General features: G+C 39.9%; 1 protein-coding gene across 1 annotated transcript; it reads left to right on the top strand.

Moving 5' to 3' along the window:
• The first annotated feature begins 1,869 nt into the window (after nucleotides 1-1,869).
• On the top strand, nucleotides 1,870-6,830 carry LOC127589214 (mucolipin-3-like). Its single transcript, XM_052048271.1, has 4 exons — nucleotides 1,870-1,928; nucleotides 2,763-2,969; nucleotides 4,179-4,309; nucleotides 6,231-6,830. Exons 2-4 carry the CDS (start codon nucleotides 2,778-2,780, stop codon nucleotides 6,265-6,267), a joined length of 360 nt encoding a protein of 119 aa, XP_051904231.1. The 5' UTR covers nucleotides 1,870-1,928; nucleotides 2,763-2,777; the 3' UTR covers nucleotides 6,268-6,830.
• The last annotated feature ends 6,373 nt before the right edge of the window (nucleotides 6,831-13,203 follow it).

Raw genomic sequence — 13,203 nt, 5'->3', positions numbered from 1 at the left:
TGATACAGGAGGTGCTGTGGACTCTCCCAGAAACGAGGACCTAGTTTAGTTGTAGATCCAGTAAAACATAGTGCAAATGTGACATTATTTATAATGCACAGTTACAGTCTTGTGAATATTAAAAAATGTACTTCATGTAATGCAGGAAGCGAATATTTCAAACGAACTAAGGCAGCAAACAGTAAGAGCAAAATCGTGTTCCAAACATTAACTCTTTTTTTAAATGTCAATTAGCTTGTGAGTAATAAGACAAAATGTGACTGTCAGACAGAGAACTGTCAGAGCAAACGGCAGATTTTAGAAAGTCCTGCCGAAATAAATCTGCACCCGACTGCGACTGTCAGCGTTGAACTGCCGCCATTGCTGTCAAAGTCAGACACATCTCCAAAATTGTTGGAGCAAATTTTTAAGCAGGCTTCATCTTGATAAATTGACCACGTATTTGACATTTACACCATAACGTTACCGCCTAAAATAATCGTAAAACAAAATTTTGTGTAACAACAAGAGTAATATGTACCCCAAAAGCTTTCAAAGCGTCTGAAAGTTTTCTCCTCCGTTTTTGTTGGGGCTTGGCTCGAAATGCATCATGATTGGCCGCCCGAAGTCCACGTGTCTGTCGGACGTGCTCTCATTGGTCTACAATACCATCACGGATGAATAAATACTCAAAGGGCTTGCCAGGCAAGCCCTTTGAACCCTTTAAATACTCAATGGGCTTGCCTGGCAAGCCCTTTGAGTATTTATTCCATATTGCCCACTAGTTCACTAGTAAGGTCATTTTGACGCTTACTAGTGAACATGTAAGGCCATAAATGTGCCCACTAGTTCACTAGTAAGATCATTTTGAGGCTTACTAGTTGACATGTAAGCCACAAAACGCCCGCTAGTTCACTAGTAAGATAATTTTGAGGCTTCTAGTGAACATGTAAGCCACAGAACGCCCACTAGTTCACTAGTAAGATCATTTTGACGCTTACTAGTGAACATGTAAGCCACAAAACGCTCACTAGTTCACTAGTAAGGTCATTTTGACGCTTACTAGTGAACATGTAAGCCACAAAACGCTCACTGGTTCACTAGTAAGGTAATTTTGACGCTTACTAGTGAACATGTAAGCCACAAAACGCCCACTAGTTCCCTAGTAAGATCATTTTGACGCTTATTTATGAACATGTCAGCCACAAAACGCTCACTCGTTCACTAGTAAGATCATTTTGACGCTAACTAGTGAACATGTAAGCCACAAAACGCCCACTAGTTCACTAGTAAGGTCATTTTGACGCTTACTAGTGAACATGTAAGCCACAAAACGCCCACTAGTTCACTAGTAAGATCATTTTGACGCTTACTAGTGAACATGTAAGGCCATAAATGTGCCCACTAGTTCACTAGTAAGTTCATTTTGAGGCTTACTAGTTGACATGTAAGCCACACATCGCGTACTAGTTCACTAGTAAGATCATTTTGAGGCTTACTAGTGAACATGTAAGCCACAAAACGCCCAATAGTTCACTAGTAAGATCATTTTGACGCTTACTAGTGAACATGTAAGCCACAAAACGCTCACTAGTTTACTAGTAAGGTCATTTTGACGCTTACTAGTTGACATGTAAGCCGATAAACGCCCACTAGTTCACTCGTAAGATCATTTTGAGGCTTACTCATTGACATGTAAGCCGCAAAACGCCCACTAGTTCACTAGTAAGGTCATTTTGAGGCACATGTTAGTAATTCAACTTTGTTGTTTGATTTGCACCGAGTTAAGAAAATGTGGTATTCCTCTCCATGATATCATCGTTTAGATCCTGATCGTAACTCTTCGAGCAGCCTTCCCCAACGTGATCCGCTTCTGCTGCTGAATGGCCGTCATATATTTGGGCTACTGCTTCTGCGGCTGGATTGTGCTGGGACCGTACCATGTGAAGGTACCGCATCGATAAGTCAACCTTACTTTTAAGTACTGTCGAGCCTCAATTTAATGGACTACATCGAAGTGCTTTTTTTGTAGCTTTGAAACACCCAGTAGAGAACAAGCATTGTTTTGGACTTCTTTTGGAGCCTAAAAATCCCCAGTACACGACAACTTTACTTATGTAAAGTTTTTTTTTTTTTTTTTTTTAAAGAAGAAAAAAAAAAGTTTGAAACTGATTTTTTAAAGTTCATTCAAACTTGCTGAGGGGGCGGATAATGCTTCCTGCGCCTTGATACGGGCAATTCCACAGCAAAAATACGTGCAATTCCACTCTTTTATGAATGCACTTCTTTTATGAATCGATGACATTGATAAGGGTTGTGAAAAAAAAAACTGAGCTGCAACAAAAATATTTTCAAAAGGACTACTAGTGCCTGATTTAAAAAGAAAAAAGCTATTAGTAGAGAGAACATGCGCCTGTTGAGCTGCATGCTTACAGCACTGCTAAGCTATTGTTTCTGCTTTGATGAGACAGTCGGCCCAGCCAACATGGCCGCCACATTGACTCGCATTTTAGCCTGCTCTAGTCTACTGTAACCCAACAACAAAATGAAGCTACGCTCTGAGTCGCCGAACGGTCTGAGTGCACCAGCGCCCGCTCGGAGTACTTGGGCCTACTACGCAACTATTTTTAATGTTGGTCATTTTGGTGCCACTTGGAGAGCTAAGTATTTTTCTTAAGTGTGGCACTTGGTGTAAAATGTTTGCCAACCTCAGGTGTGAAGAGATTTACTGTTTTCAGATCATGTTAAGAAGTGTTTTATTAGACTGTATCCTTGTGCTACAGTTCCGCTCCCTATCCATGGTGTCGGAATGCCTCTTCTCCCTCATCAATGGCGACGACATGTTCGTGACCTTCTCAGGAATGCAGGAGAGCAGCACTCTGGTGTGGCTCTTCAGCCAAGTGTACCTGTACACCTTCATCTCGCTCTTCATCTACATGGTGCTGTCGCTCTTCATCGCGCTCATCACCGGAGCCTACGAGGCCATCAAGGTAGGCCAGCAAACCCGACCTTTTTTTGTCTTAAAGCAGGTGTGCCCATTAGGTAGATCCTTATCTACCGGTAGATCTAAGACGGGTCCCAAGTAGATCCGAGGAGTGTCGAGAAGAAAAAAAACAAACAACCATTTGTTTGTCTTTGTACATGTTAGTAATATATTTTTGTGTTAATATACACTGCACACTAATCATCTTATCAGTCTCATTTTCACAAAAAAAATATATTTAAAAAATAAAATAAAGCAGGTAAATCTTAAATTCGCGCGTGTGTGTGTGCGCGCGTGCGCACGCCGGTAAGGGTAGATCCCGTGAGGTTAGTTGATCGAAAAGTAGATCTTCGATCCAAAATGTAGGTTTTCTAGCCTCTATTCCAGGGTTGTCAAACATACGGTACACGGGCCGGAACCGGCCCCCAAGGCAGTTCGATCAGGCCCGCAGGATCATTTAAAAGTGGAAAAATCCATAAAATGAATGAATATTTTTTTACAAGGTGCAATTCGTGGAGTATCCGCTGGCGGATACACTGTTTGATCAGAGTACAAGTCAACATTGTTTTGATCAGAGAAGAAGACAATAGCAGTCTCAGTCTGTCACTGAGACAGACCCAACACAGCAGACGCTATCAAGGACGTGTGAATACTTTATTCTTTACACATTTAATAGCACTCTCCTCAGTTTGTAAGGTGTAGGCAGGGATTCTATTTAGATTTTATATGCGCATGTGTAAATTGTTTAAAAACAAAAATTCTTTATGAACCCAGTTTAATCTGAAAATGCATTATGATATTTTTCAATACCAATTACGTTTTGTGCCTTTGTACAATCAGTTGGATCATATATGTGAATGATAAAAGTAAATTGCACATTTGTTTAAGGAAATCTAAGGTGCTTCATGAAATGTTTTGTAAAAGATACGTTTATTACATTTCCCTAATGTTCTTGTGCTTCTTTGACCAAAACAAAGAAAAGACATTATTTTGGTTATTTATCGCGGAGTATGGTACAATTTTATTGGTCCGGCCCAGTTGACATCTACAGAGACCGTATGTGGCCCACAATGTGAAATGAGTTTGAAACCCCTGCTCTATTCTGTTTTAACTACTTTCAGATGATTTAGGTTTGGGCATCGATCACGGAGAATTGAGTGGCATCCGGCTCTGGAAACCGAATGTAAATGTCAAACTTTTATATGTTGTCGTACAGCATCAGACCCAGGAGCCCATTCACATCACAGACCTGCATGCTTTCATAGCTGAGTGCACCGATGCGCCAAACTCCGGCAAGTTCAGGGGCCTGGAGACATCGCCGTGCTCCTTTTTCTGCTGCTGTGACAGGTAATGCAATACTTTTTCTGTTTGTTTGGGGGGGGGGGGGGGGTTGTAGTGAGTCCTATAAAATCAGAAATGCAACTGTGATATAAATAAGTAGTAGTGGCTTCGCTGTTGTGGTTGCTCAGTACACAATGGCTAAAGTGACAATTGAAATGAATAACAAAATAGAACATGAAGTAACTTCCTGCATGAGGTTGCGGGCAAGCCCTGCCGCAAATTGCGAATATTTGCAAATTACTGTCACACTCTCCTTACAAAAGGGTGTGTAACCGTTTATATTGTAAATGCCACAAAATGGCGGCATCTTAAGTACTCTGAATGTGAATCTCAAAATAGACACACTGATTACATAAAGCAGGGGTCCCCAAACTTTTTCCTGTGAGGGCCACATAACTTTTCCCTTCTCTGATGGGGGGCCGGTGCCAGTTTATAAAAAAGTGTGACGATCGTAGGGGAGCTAAAATTTTTTTATTGTTTTCCAGAAAAGCCACACATAACCAAATAACCCTTTCCAGGTTCTTTACAGAAAAAAGTCAGGAAACAAATAATAACACTAACACAAAAACAGGAAATAAATAATAACTAAATAACTCTCTCTGGGTTCTTCATAGAAAAAAAGCCATGGAACATTGTCACGTTGTACCTGAAGAGACAGAGTAATCGCTTCGTGTATAACCAAATAACTGAAAGTCGATCCCCGAAATAGCAGACACAGAAAGAGGTTTGTCAGAGAACAAAAGGAGTCTTTAATACAAACACAAAATTACCCGACCGGGAGAATAACAAAAAGTGCTGGTCAAAATAAGGACCAGGGATAAAATAAAGAGAACAACCGAAAACGCTTGCGGAAAAAATAGCAAGGAGGGTCTGATTAGACAATACTATAAATTTCACTCGAAAGAGGAATAACGACGCGCAATAATAGCCACAAGGCTAAGAGGCAATGAATAATACGAATAGGAATTGGGCGAGAGAATTTTGGCACGGCGTGGAATACTCCGGCAGTGAGTCAACTGCCAGAGCGCCCAAATAAAGCCCGTGTAATCAATCACAAATCGGTGGCAGGTGTGCAGAAAGCAAGCAAGAAGCCTGCCCCCTGCTGGCAAACACGGGACTTGACAAACATTAACTTTCTTAACCGATAAAAGTTCAGCTCAGTTGTCAGAGCAGAATCTCTCTGACACATGAGCAGTCTCTTAAAGTTCTTGTGTTCCTTCCTTATAATCCTTTTGTAGGTTCCAGTAGGCTTGTAGACACCGCTGTTTGCAGTTTTTTGGGGGCGTTTTTAACAGAGTGACGGGTCATTTTGACCCGAGGACAACAGGAGGGTTAGAGGGCCGGGCCAAATGTACGGGGCCGTAGTTTGGGGACCCCTGACATAAAGCATCAAGCCCACGCATCTAGCATGTAAACAATCGTGAAACCCATGTTCCATAAACAACTGAACTCAGTGGGTGAGTGTAATCAACACAGCCAAAATGCCTTCACATGAGGCTCATCGATACTATTAGCTAGCCTAATGGCCTATTTAACATTTTAACCACAAAGTGATGTGACATCACACACGAACAAACAGAATGATAACATTTTAGGTCATTCAGGAAAATTCTAACTGGCAAATAGAGCGCAAGAGCTGTGAGCAGTTGCATCAGTGAAGAAGCAAAACACTGATCTGCTGTGTTTCCCGTTGACCAGTCCTCAGGGTGCATTCAAATTCCACCAACAAAACAAGATATCTCAAACATCGATGTAAAAACACCACGAATGAACTAAATCAAACAACTACAGTAAGATTCCACCAGGTGGTACCAAAGTATGACTGGTGATACAAAAAGGGGACTTTGGGCTTTCCCCCCTGTCAGAGTCACATCAAACAGCTCTGGATACAATCTGAATACAAACCACCGTCTTGTATTTCCGTCAGGATGACAACATATGAGGACGTCCTGCTGGTGAACTGAGGAAGAATTCGGTTCAACTTACAAGAAGTCCCCTCTGGAACAAGCCTTTTTTTTCCTGGCACTTGACTGAAGGAGGAGGCGTCAATCAGTTGGACCAGGATTTTCCAATGAGGAATGCACGTCATGGATTCATCAGGAACAAGGTGCCTTGTGGGAAGGTGAAAGCACACATATTTATTTAATGGGCCTTGTGTCAGGCCAGCTCAGTGTTTTTTAGATTTTTCATCTTTTTAAAATTTACATTCACAAGAAAATATGTTTCAACCTGCTAGTTTATTAGCAGATTTCAAGCCGATCACTACGCACGAAACTTTGAGGCTGATCCAGTTTGACTGCGGCCTCGGAGGAAATGGCCTCTACACGGTATGCCTGTTAAGTGTTCTCACGTTTGAACCAGAACCATCACTTGAGACTTTTTTTTCCCTACTTTTTGGATTTCAAATTTATACTAAGGAAGAAGGATTACCTCGCTGGACCATAACTCGCTATTTGAAACATTTAATCATCGAAATACTTAAGATAGAGGCATAAACAAGAGAGCAATGGAGAGTATAGCTTATGAAGGGTGCATCCAAATATATAAGGATGTTATGGAAAATGTCATTTATTTCAATGGTTCACTTCAAACCTAATATGCGGTGGATTCACTACAGATAAAGTAGAATTTACTATGATTTTTTTTTCTCTGACTTTGATGGTTACAGTTTAGAACAAACACACTCGGAAGACATTTTATTTTTGATGTAAAATGGATTCGTTTCATCACTCTGTATCATTTGAGTTTTTAACTTTTTAAATTAAACTCCTGAAATAAATTTGAGATGCACCCGCATTATAAAAAATTTAAAGCCCCAAATTGGGTGTCATTTTTTTTTTTTATCTATTTTTTTACTTTCTTGTTGAGAATCTCAGGTTGCACTTAGAATAGGCTGCAATAGCATCATATTTTCATTATGGTTGCTCTCATAGATTTTGCATGATGTACTCACAAATTCATAAAGCACTTGCTGTTCGATCATTCTTACTCAACAAAGAAACTGCTCTTTATTTTGACATGAGATTTCTACAGGAAACAATTTGGCACATTTTGGAAGGCAAACTTGAAGCAACCAACAGATTAACTAATGTATAGCAATTCGCTGTACACTATGTGGTCCTCCTGCACCCCCCTCCCCCACCCCCAGCTCCCACCCCTAAGTATGCTCTTGTCCACATTATGGCTGTTTTTCTATTACGTTTTGTATTTCATGAAACGCACAATCGTCAAAAGATTACTTTCGTTCGGATGACCTTCATTCATTTGTATTCAACAATCACTTCAGTGAAATGTTGAGAAACGTGTGAAATTTAGCCCTAAAGGATATATTATACATACCTGTATGTCTATAATATATCATACTGTAGAAGATATTAGGCACGTGCCTTTACACTGTCATGTTTTTTTTTTAAATACGGTACCCATATTCTACACTTGATCACTACTTGGCAAAATGTAAACGAGTAGAAACATGATATCTTGTACACATGTTGCTGATTAAAGTGTCCTGGATCACCTTTGACGTTCATCATGTTTAGTCCTGGATCACCTTTGACATTGTACCATCATGCTTCAAACTTGTTCAAAAGAGGGTGTCAGTGAGTTATCTTTCGAAGGCTGCTTATGAGAAATTTGGACCATTCAAATGGTGACTTACGTTCCAAATGACGTGGTGTAAATCAAAGCGCTGTGTTGCAGTGTTCGAGCGTGTGTTGGATTCAGGTAGCTGTTCGGTGGAGTGACATTATATACTTTATTATTATAATTTTATGAATTTTTTTTAATTTAATTTTCTAACTTTATTTATAGTGAAGAGTTAAAAAGGAACGAGCCACGCTTTACTCCAACTAAGGAGGAACATTTAATTCTGTCATCAAACGCGATGACGTCATCCCCGCCTATTGATCATGAGGCGGATGTTTGCCTTCCCACCACTCAAAATCGTCATGCATTATGGAAAGCTCTGAAGATGCCTTCCCGCTACCTGCTTGGCCAGCAAGGTCATATGTGCTTTATCGAAGGAATGGGTCATAGCTTTCATTGTCTGTGATGCACAATGGAAGGTCTATGGATGTTTGTTGATGGTGCTTTGAACTCAGCATGGCTCACTCCGTGTGCTCTGTGATTTGGGTGGGACATTCTAAATTTTTAATTATGTCATTACTTTATTTTTTTAATAAACTATATTATAGACTATTGTCCTTACATGTTTTTAGGCATGGACGGCTGAAACAGAGTGATGGCATGTCCATTCATTTCAATTCTGTTTTGAGTTTGAGCATGGTCACAGAACAAATTCAACATGTATCTCAAAGCACCATTTTAGCGATTAATGTGCGCGGATCCTTGCAGACATGTTTTTGCTCATCAACATTTTGAACCTCACTAGTCACCTAGTAAGGTTTAGAAGATCCAACTAGTGTAACTAGTGGACATAATATGCCTTACTAGTGAGCTAGTGATCAATTTTTAAACTGACAAGTTCACTGCTAAGGCCAGAACACCTTAACTAGTGTACCCAGTGGACATTTGGCCCTTACAAGTGAGCATGTCAACTGTAACATGCGATCATTCATGTCTCAGTTGCGACTCGAACACCGACATGTTCACAAGTGGGCTGCATGCAAATGAAGCAGGCGGGACAAGAATTTTGATTGGTCAATATTCAGAGAATGAATATTCAGTCTTAAAGCTTTAACCCTTACGCATCCGGCTCATAATAACTGAAGAAGAATGTACAGAAGTGATTTTATAAAAACAATTCATACTTTTGATTAATCTTTCTCTCTCTCTCTCTCTCTCTCTCTCTCTCTCTCTCTCTCTCTCTCTCTCTCTCTCTCTCTCTCTCTCTCTCTCTCTCTCTCTCTCTCTCTCTCTCTCTCTCTCACTCTATATATATATATATATATATATATATATAATACATGTATGTATATATACTGTATATATACAGGTATATATACTGTATATATAATGTTACAATAGAACAAATCTGAATGAAATATCTAATCAATTGCATTTTTAATACATTTTTGAAATGGTAAAGAGACTTTATGGACACCCTATATATATACACACACACACACAGTGGAGGGCAAAAGTAAAATAGAAAACACACACAATACTAATTGCGTATTAATTATCCATCCATCCATTTTGTGATCCGCTTTAACCTCACAAGGGTCGCCGGTTAGGGGGTGCTGGAGTCTATCCCAGCAGTCTTCGGGCAGTTGGCGGGGGACACCCTGAACTGGTTGCAAGCCAATTTCAAGGCACAGAGGGACGAACAACCATCCGCACTCACACCCAGGGACAATTTAGAGTGTTTAATCAATCTGCCATTCATGTTTTTGGAATGTGGGAGGAAACCGGAGTACTTGGAGATTTTGCACTTGTAAAATTGGATTGATTAACACTGTATGGATACTATACAGCATAGGTGTCAAAGTTAAGGGCCCAGATCTGACCTGCCACATTATTTTATGTGGCCCATGAAAGCAAATCAAACATGGCAACATCCATGACGATTGCTAAAATATATACCAACATTTAAAATTCTCATATGTAATAAATAAAAGAGATACTGAAAGCATTTTGTTGTGATTTTTCATTTGCAATTTCCCTTGCTGTTTGCAAGAACTTTTTGTTACCCTCATTCTTATCCTGGTAATTTTGTTACCAGCGTTTTATGTTGTACTTTATTGGCCGTGTGACCTTATTTTGTAACTAAAGCATTTTTATAATACAATTTCTTTTGGTATACGTATGAGGGATCCGCTCCTATTCCGGATTAGTCAGGCACCCAAATTGGCTGAAAGTAGACGTCTCATACGCAGCGAAGTTGAATTCCCATCAATGCCAGCATGTGTCACAAACCCCCACCTGTGAAACAAAGTCGTCAGTAAAACCCGTGTGTAGTTCGAATAAAAATACATACAAAAAAGCAACGACAAAAAATGGTAGTATCAGCGCTAAACTGGTCACTAACTCTTCTTAAATTAGCAATTGAAATGTTTATCGCGCGTGCTTCACTTTCACCGGCAGACCCTTGACGACAGGCACTCTCTATTGCCCTGCACCTTCGCCGAATACGTCTCAGGACGCTGTCCGCCATTGTTGTTCTAAAAAACTAAGTGGGCACAGAATTTCCAAAATCATTAGCCCTGACTGGTGGGATGATACTATTTTGAAACGTACAGCCAATAGGATACCGTTACATGTTTTCGTAATCATCCTTATTTGCATGTAATGCAAGTACAATGTAATGTCACTAGCACTACAAGTGGGCACATTTTTGGCCTTACATGTTCACTAGTAAGCGTCAAAATGATCTTACCAGTGAACTAGTGGGCACATTTATGGCCTTACATGTTCACTAGTAAGCGTCAAAATAATCTTATTAGTGAACTAGTGGGCGTTTTGCGGCTTACATGTCAACTAGTAAGCCTCAAAATGATCTTACTAGTGAACTAGTGGGCACATTTATGGCCTTACATGTTCACTAGTAAGCGTCAAAATGATCTTACTAGTGAACTAGTATTTATTTTTATTTTTTTTTAGCATTACTACTATGCATACAGTGCATCATCCTATGTATGTTTGCACAAATGCCTGCTCTAATTCCTGATAGCCAAGCAGAGCTGCTCCTGTTCCCATTATGTGTGCTTAATATTTTGTAATGCATATTCTACTTGGCAGTATTTTTCTTTATTTTCAAGTTCAACATTAGATGTTTTATTTTTACATCACATGTTAAACTTACCCCGAGCATTGTAAAAAGTGGTTTCATTTAATTTAGTTAATTACCGTACGTTTTTCAGTCTAAAATTCAATTGAAAATGTTTCGATATAATAATATCCTCATCAAACACACCAGTCTTTTTTGTCTCTTATCTGCGACAAGCATTCACATACACTCATCCTGGGATTTGCTCTTTCTTATTAAATCTTGTTAATTACTTTGCACTTTGTGAATGTTTTGAAGATTACATTTTTTTCCAAAAATTGTCTCACAAATGTATTCAACCTCTTTCACAACTCTGACTTTTACCAGATAACCAGCACAAACTAAAACCAACCAGCAAACATACATGCTCACCTTGGTGAGTTTTACCAGGTCACCATACTAGTACATACTGCCACTAAATGGATAGCGGAAAACAAAAAAAAGGTTCATTTATCACTACACTATAAATGAGCTATAGTGTTGACGGTGAGTCTTTGTAAATGGTTGTCTGTCTCTGAGTCCTAAAACAGTGTATGCTTTATGAAATAAATATATTTTTTCCCAATTGCAAAGCAGAGACAATCTTTTTTTTTTTTTACAACTGAGACTGTTACGGCTTTGTAATACACATTTTCCTTTGTCTACGGGGAGTCACTAGTTTTCATGTCATCAAAAGGATTAAGGCCTACTCCAATAATTTATAGTCATTCAAAATTGCATCATAAACTGAACTTTCTTGCTGTGGAAAAAAAATACCACAAACCACAGGTAGCATTGTGACTTTCCTAATTTTCTTTTCATAAAACGACAACTAGTCAAACTAAAACAATGCCCTAAGTAATTGGAATGCCATTGTCATTAAACCAAAAGATAAAAAATTGAACCCACATTCTGAATGAATTAAACACCATTGTGAATGAAATCACTGTCGAGGATTTTAATTTTGGGCGGCCCTATGATTGACTGGTTAGCGCATGGCATCACAGTGGAGAGGTGCAGAGTTCGATTCTGGCATGATTGATTTATTGGAAAGGCCCATCACAGTCATTCTCATGCTTCTATGTAGAATTATCAACAGGCCAGTGTTTCTCTCTGTTGTCACGGTAAAAATAGTAATGTATTAAAAAGTTAAAAAGATAATACTCGGCCACAAAAAGGAAAAAAATATATTATCTGCCGTCATCAGCGGATCAGTCTTGCTCATCCATCTTAACTGCTTTTATAGGTTATTTGGTCATATGCAGTCAGTGCAGTCTAAGCATTCTTGTAGAGCTAGCTTTGCTTCATCTGTCCATTTTTTCACAGTTTTAACAACCGGTTTAACACATTTGAGTTTCTGTCTGTATGTAGGTATTAAGTGGATTAAATTGTGGTCAGAAAGACCCAATGCTGCACGGGCGACTGATCGGTATGCATTTTTGATTGTTGAATAGCTGTGGTCTAGAATGTTGCCTTCTCTGGTGAAACAGTCGATGTGCTGCTTATATCTGGGAATTTCACGGTTAAGGTGTGCTCTATTAAAATCGCCCAAAATGATCAGGGGTGACTCTGGGTATTTTAGTTCGAGTTTGTTTACTTGTTCGGCTAGCGTTTTGTATCGCCGTGTTAGCGTTAGCTTGTGGCGCAATGTAAACACTGACTAGTAAAAAGGAGGTGAACTCACGTGGCGAGTAGAATGGCTTGCAGTTTAAAGACAGCGACTCCAGGTCCGGGCTGCAGTGTGCGTCGAGCTTCGTGACATCAGTGCACCATTCTTCGTTGATATAGAAGCAAATCCCACCACCTTTCGATTTCCCTGATAGCTCCGTGTCGCGGTCGGCTCGGAGAAGGCGGAAGCCGGTAGATGTAGCGCGGAATCCGGGTGGCGGTCACTGAGCCAGGTTTCAGTGAAGCAGAGCGCAGCAGAACGTGCAAAGGTTTTGTTGGTCTTTGTGAGAAGAAGTTCATCCATCTTAGTTGGCAGAGATCGTAGATTAGCAAGATGGATCGATGGGATGGTGAAAAAAGGCCGAGCGTAGCCTCCCCAATGCGCAGCAACTTTTCCCTCGTGTAAGTAAGCCGCTCAGGGTCGGCAAAAATAAACGAAAATGACAAAAACAGGGATAATACTAGGGAGCGTGTGACTGAGGCTGCCATACCTGTCGGCGCCTGATGGCGTTTATTATCCGTTGTA

This window comes from Hippocampus zosterae, chromosome 17 (genome assembly GCF_025434085.1).
Source record: "Hippocampus zosterae strain Florida chromosome 17, ASM2543408v3, whole genome shotgun sequence".
Lineage (NCBI taxonomy): Eukaryota > Metazoa > Chordata > Actinopteri > Syngnathiformes > Syngnathidae > Hippocampus > Hippocampus zosterae.
Note: the sequence above shows the minus strand (reverse complement) of the source record. Positions and strands in the feature narration are given on the sequence as shown.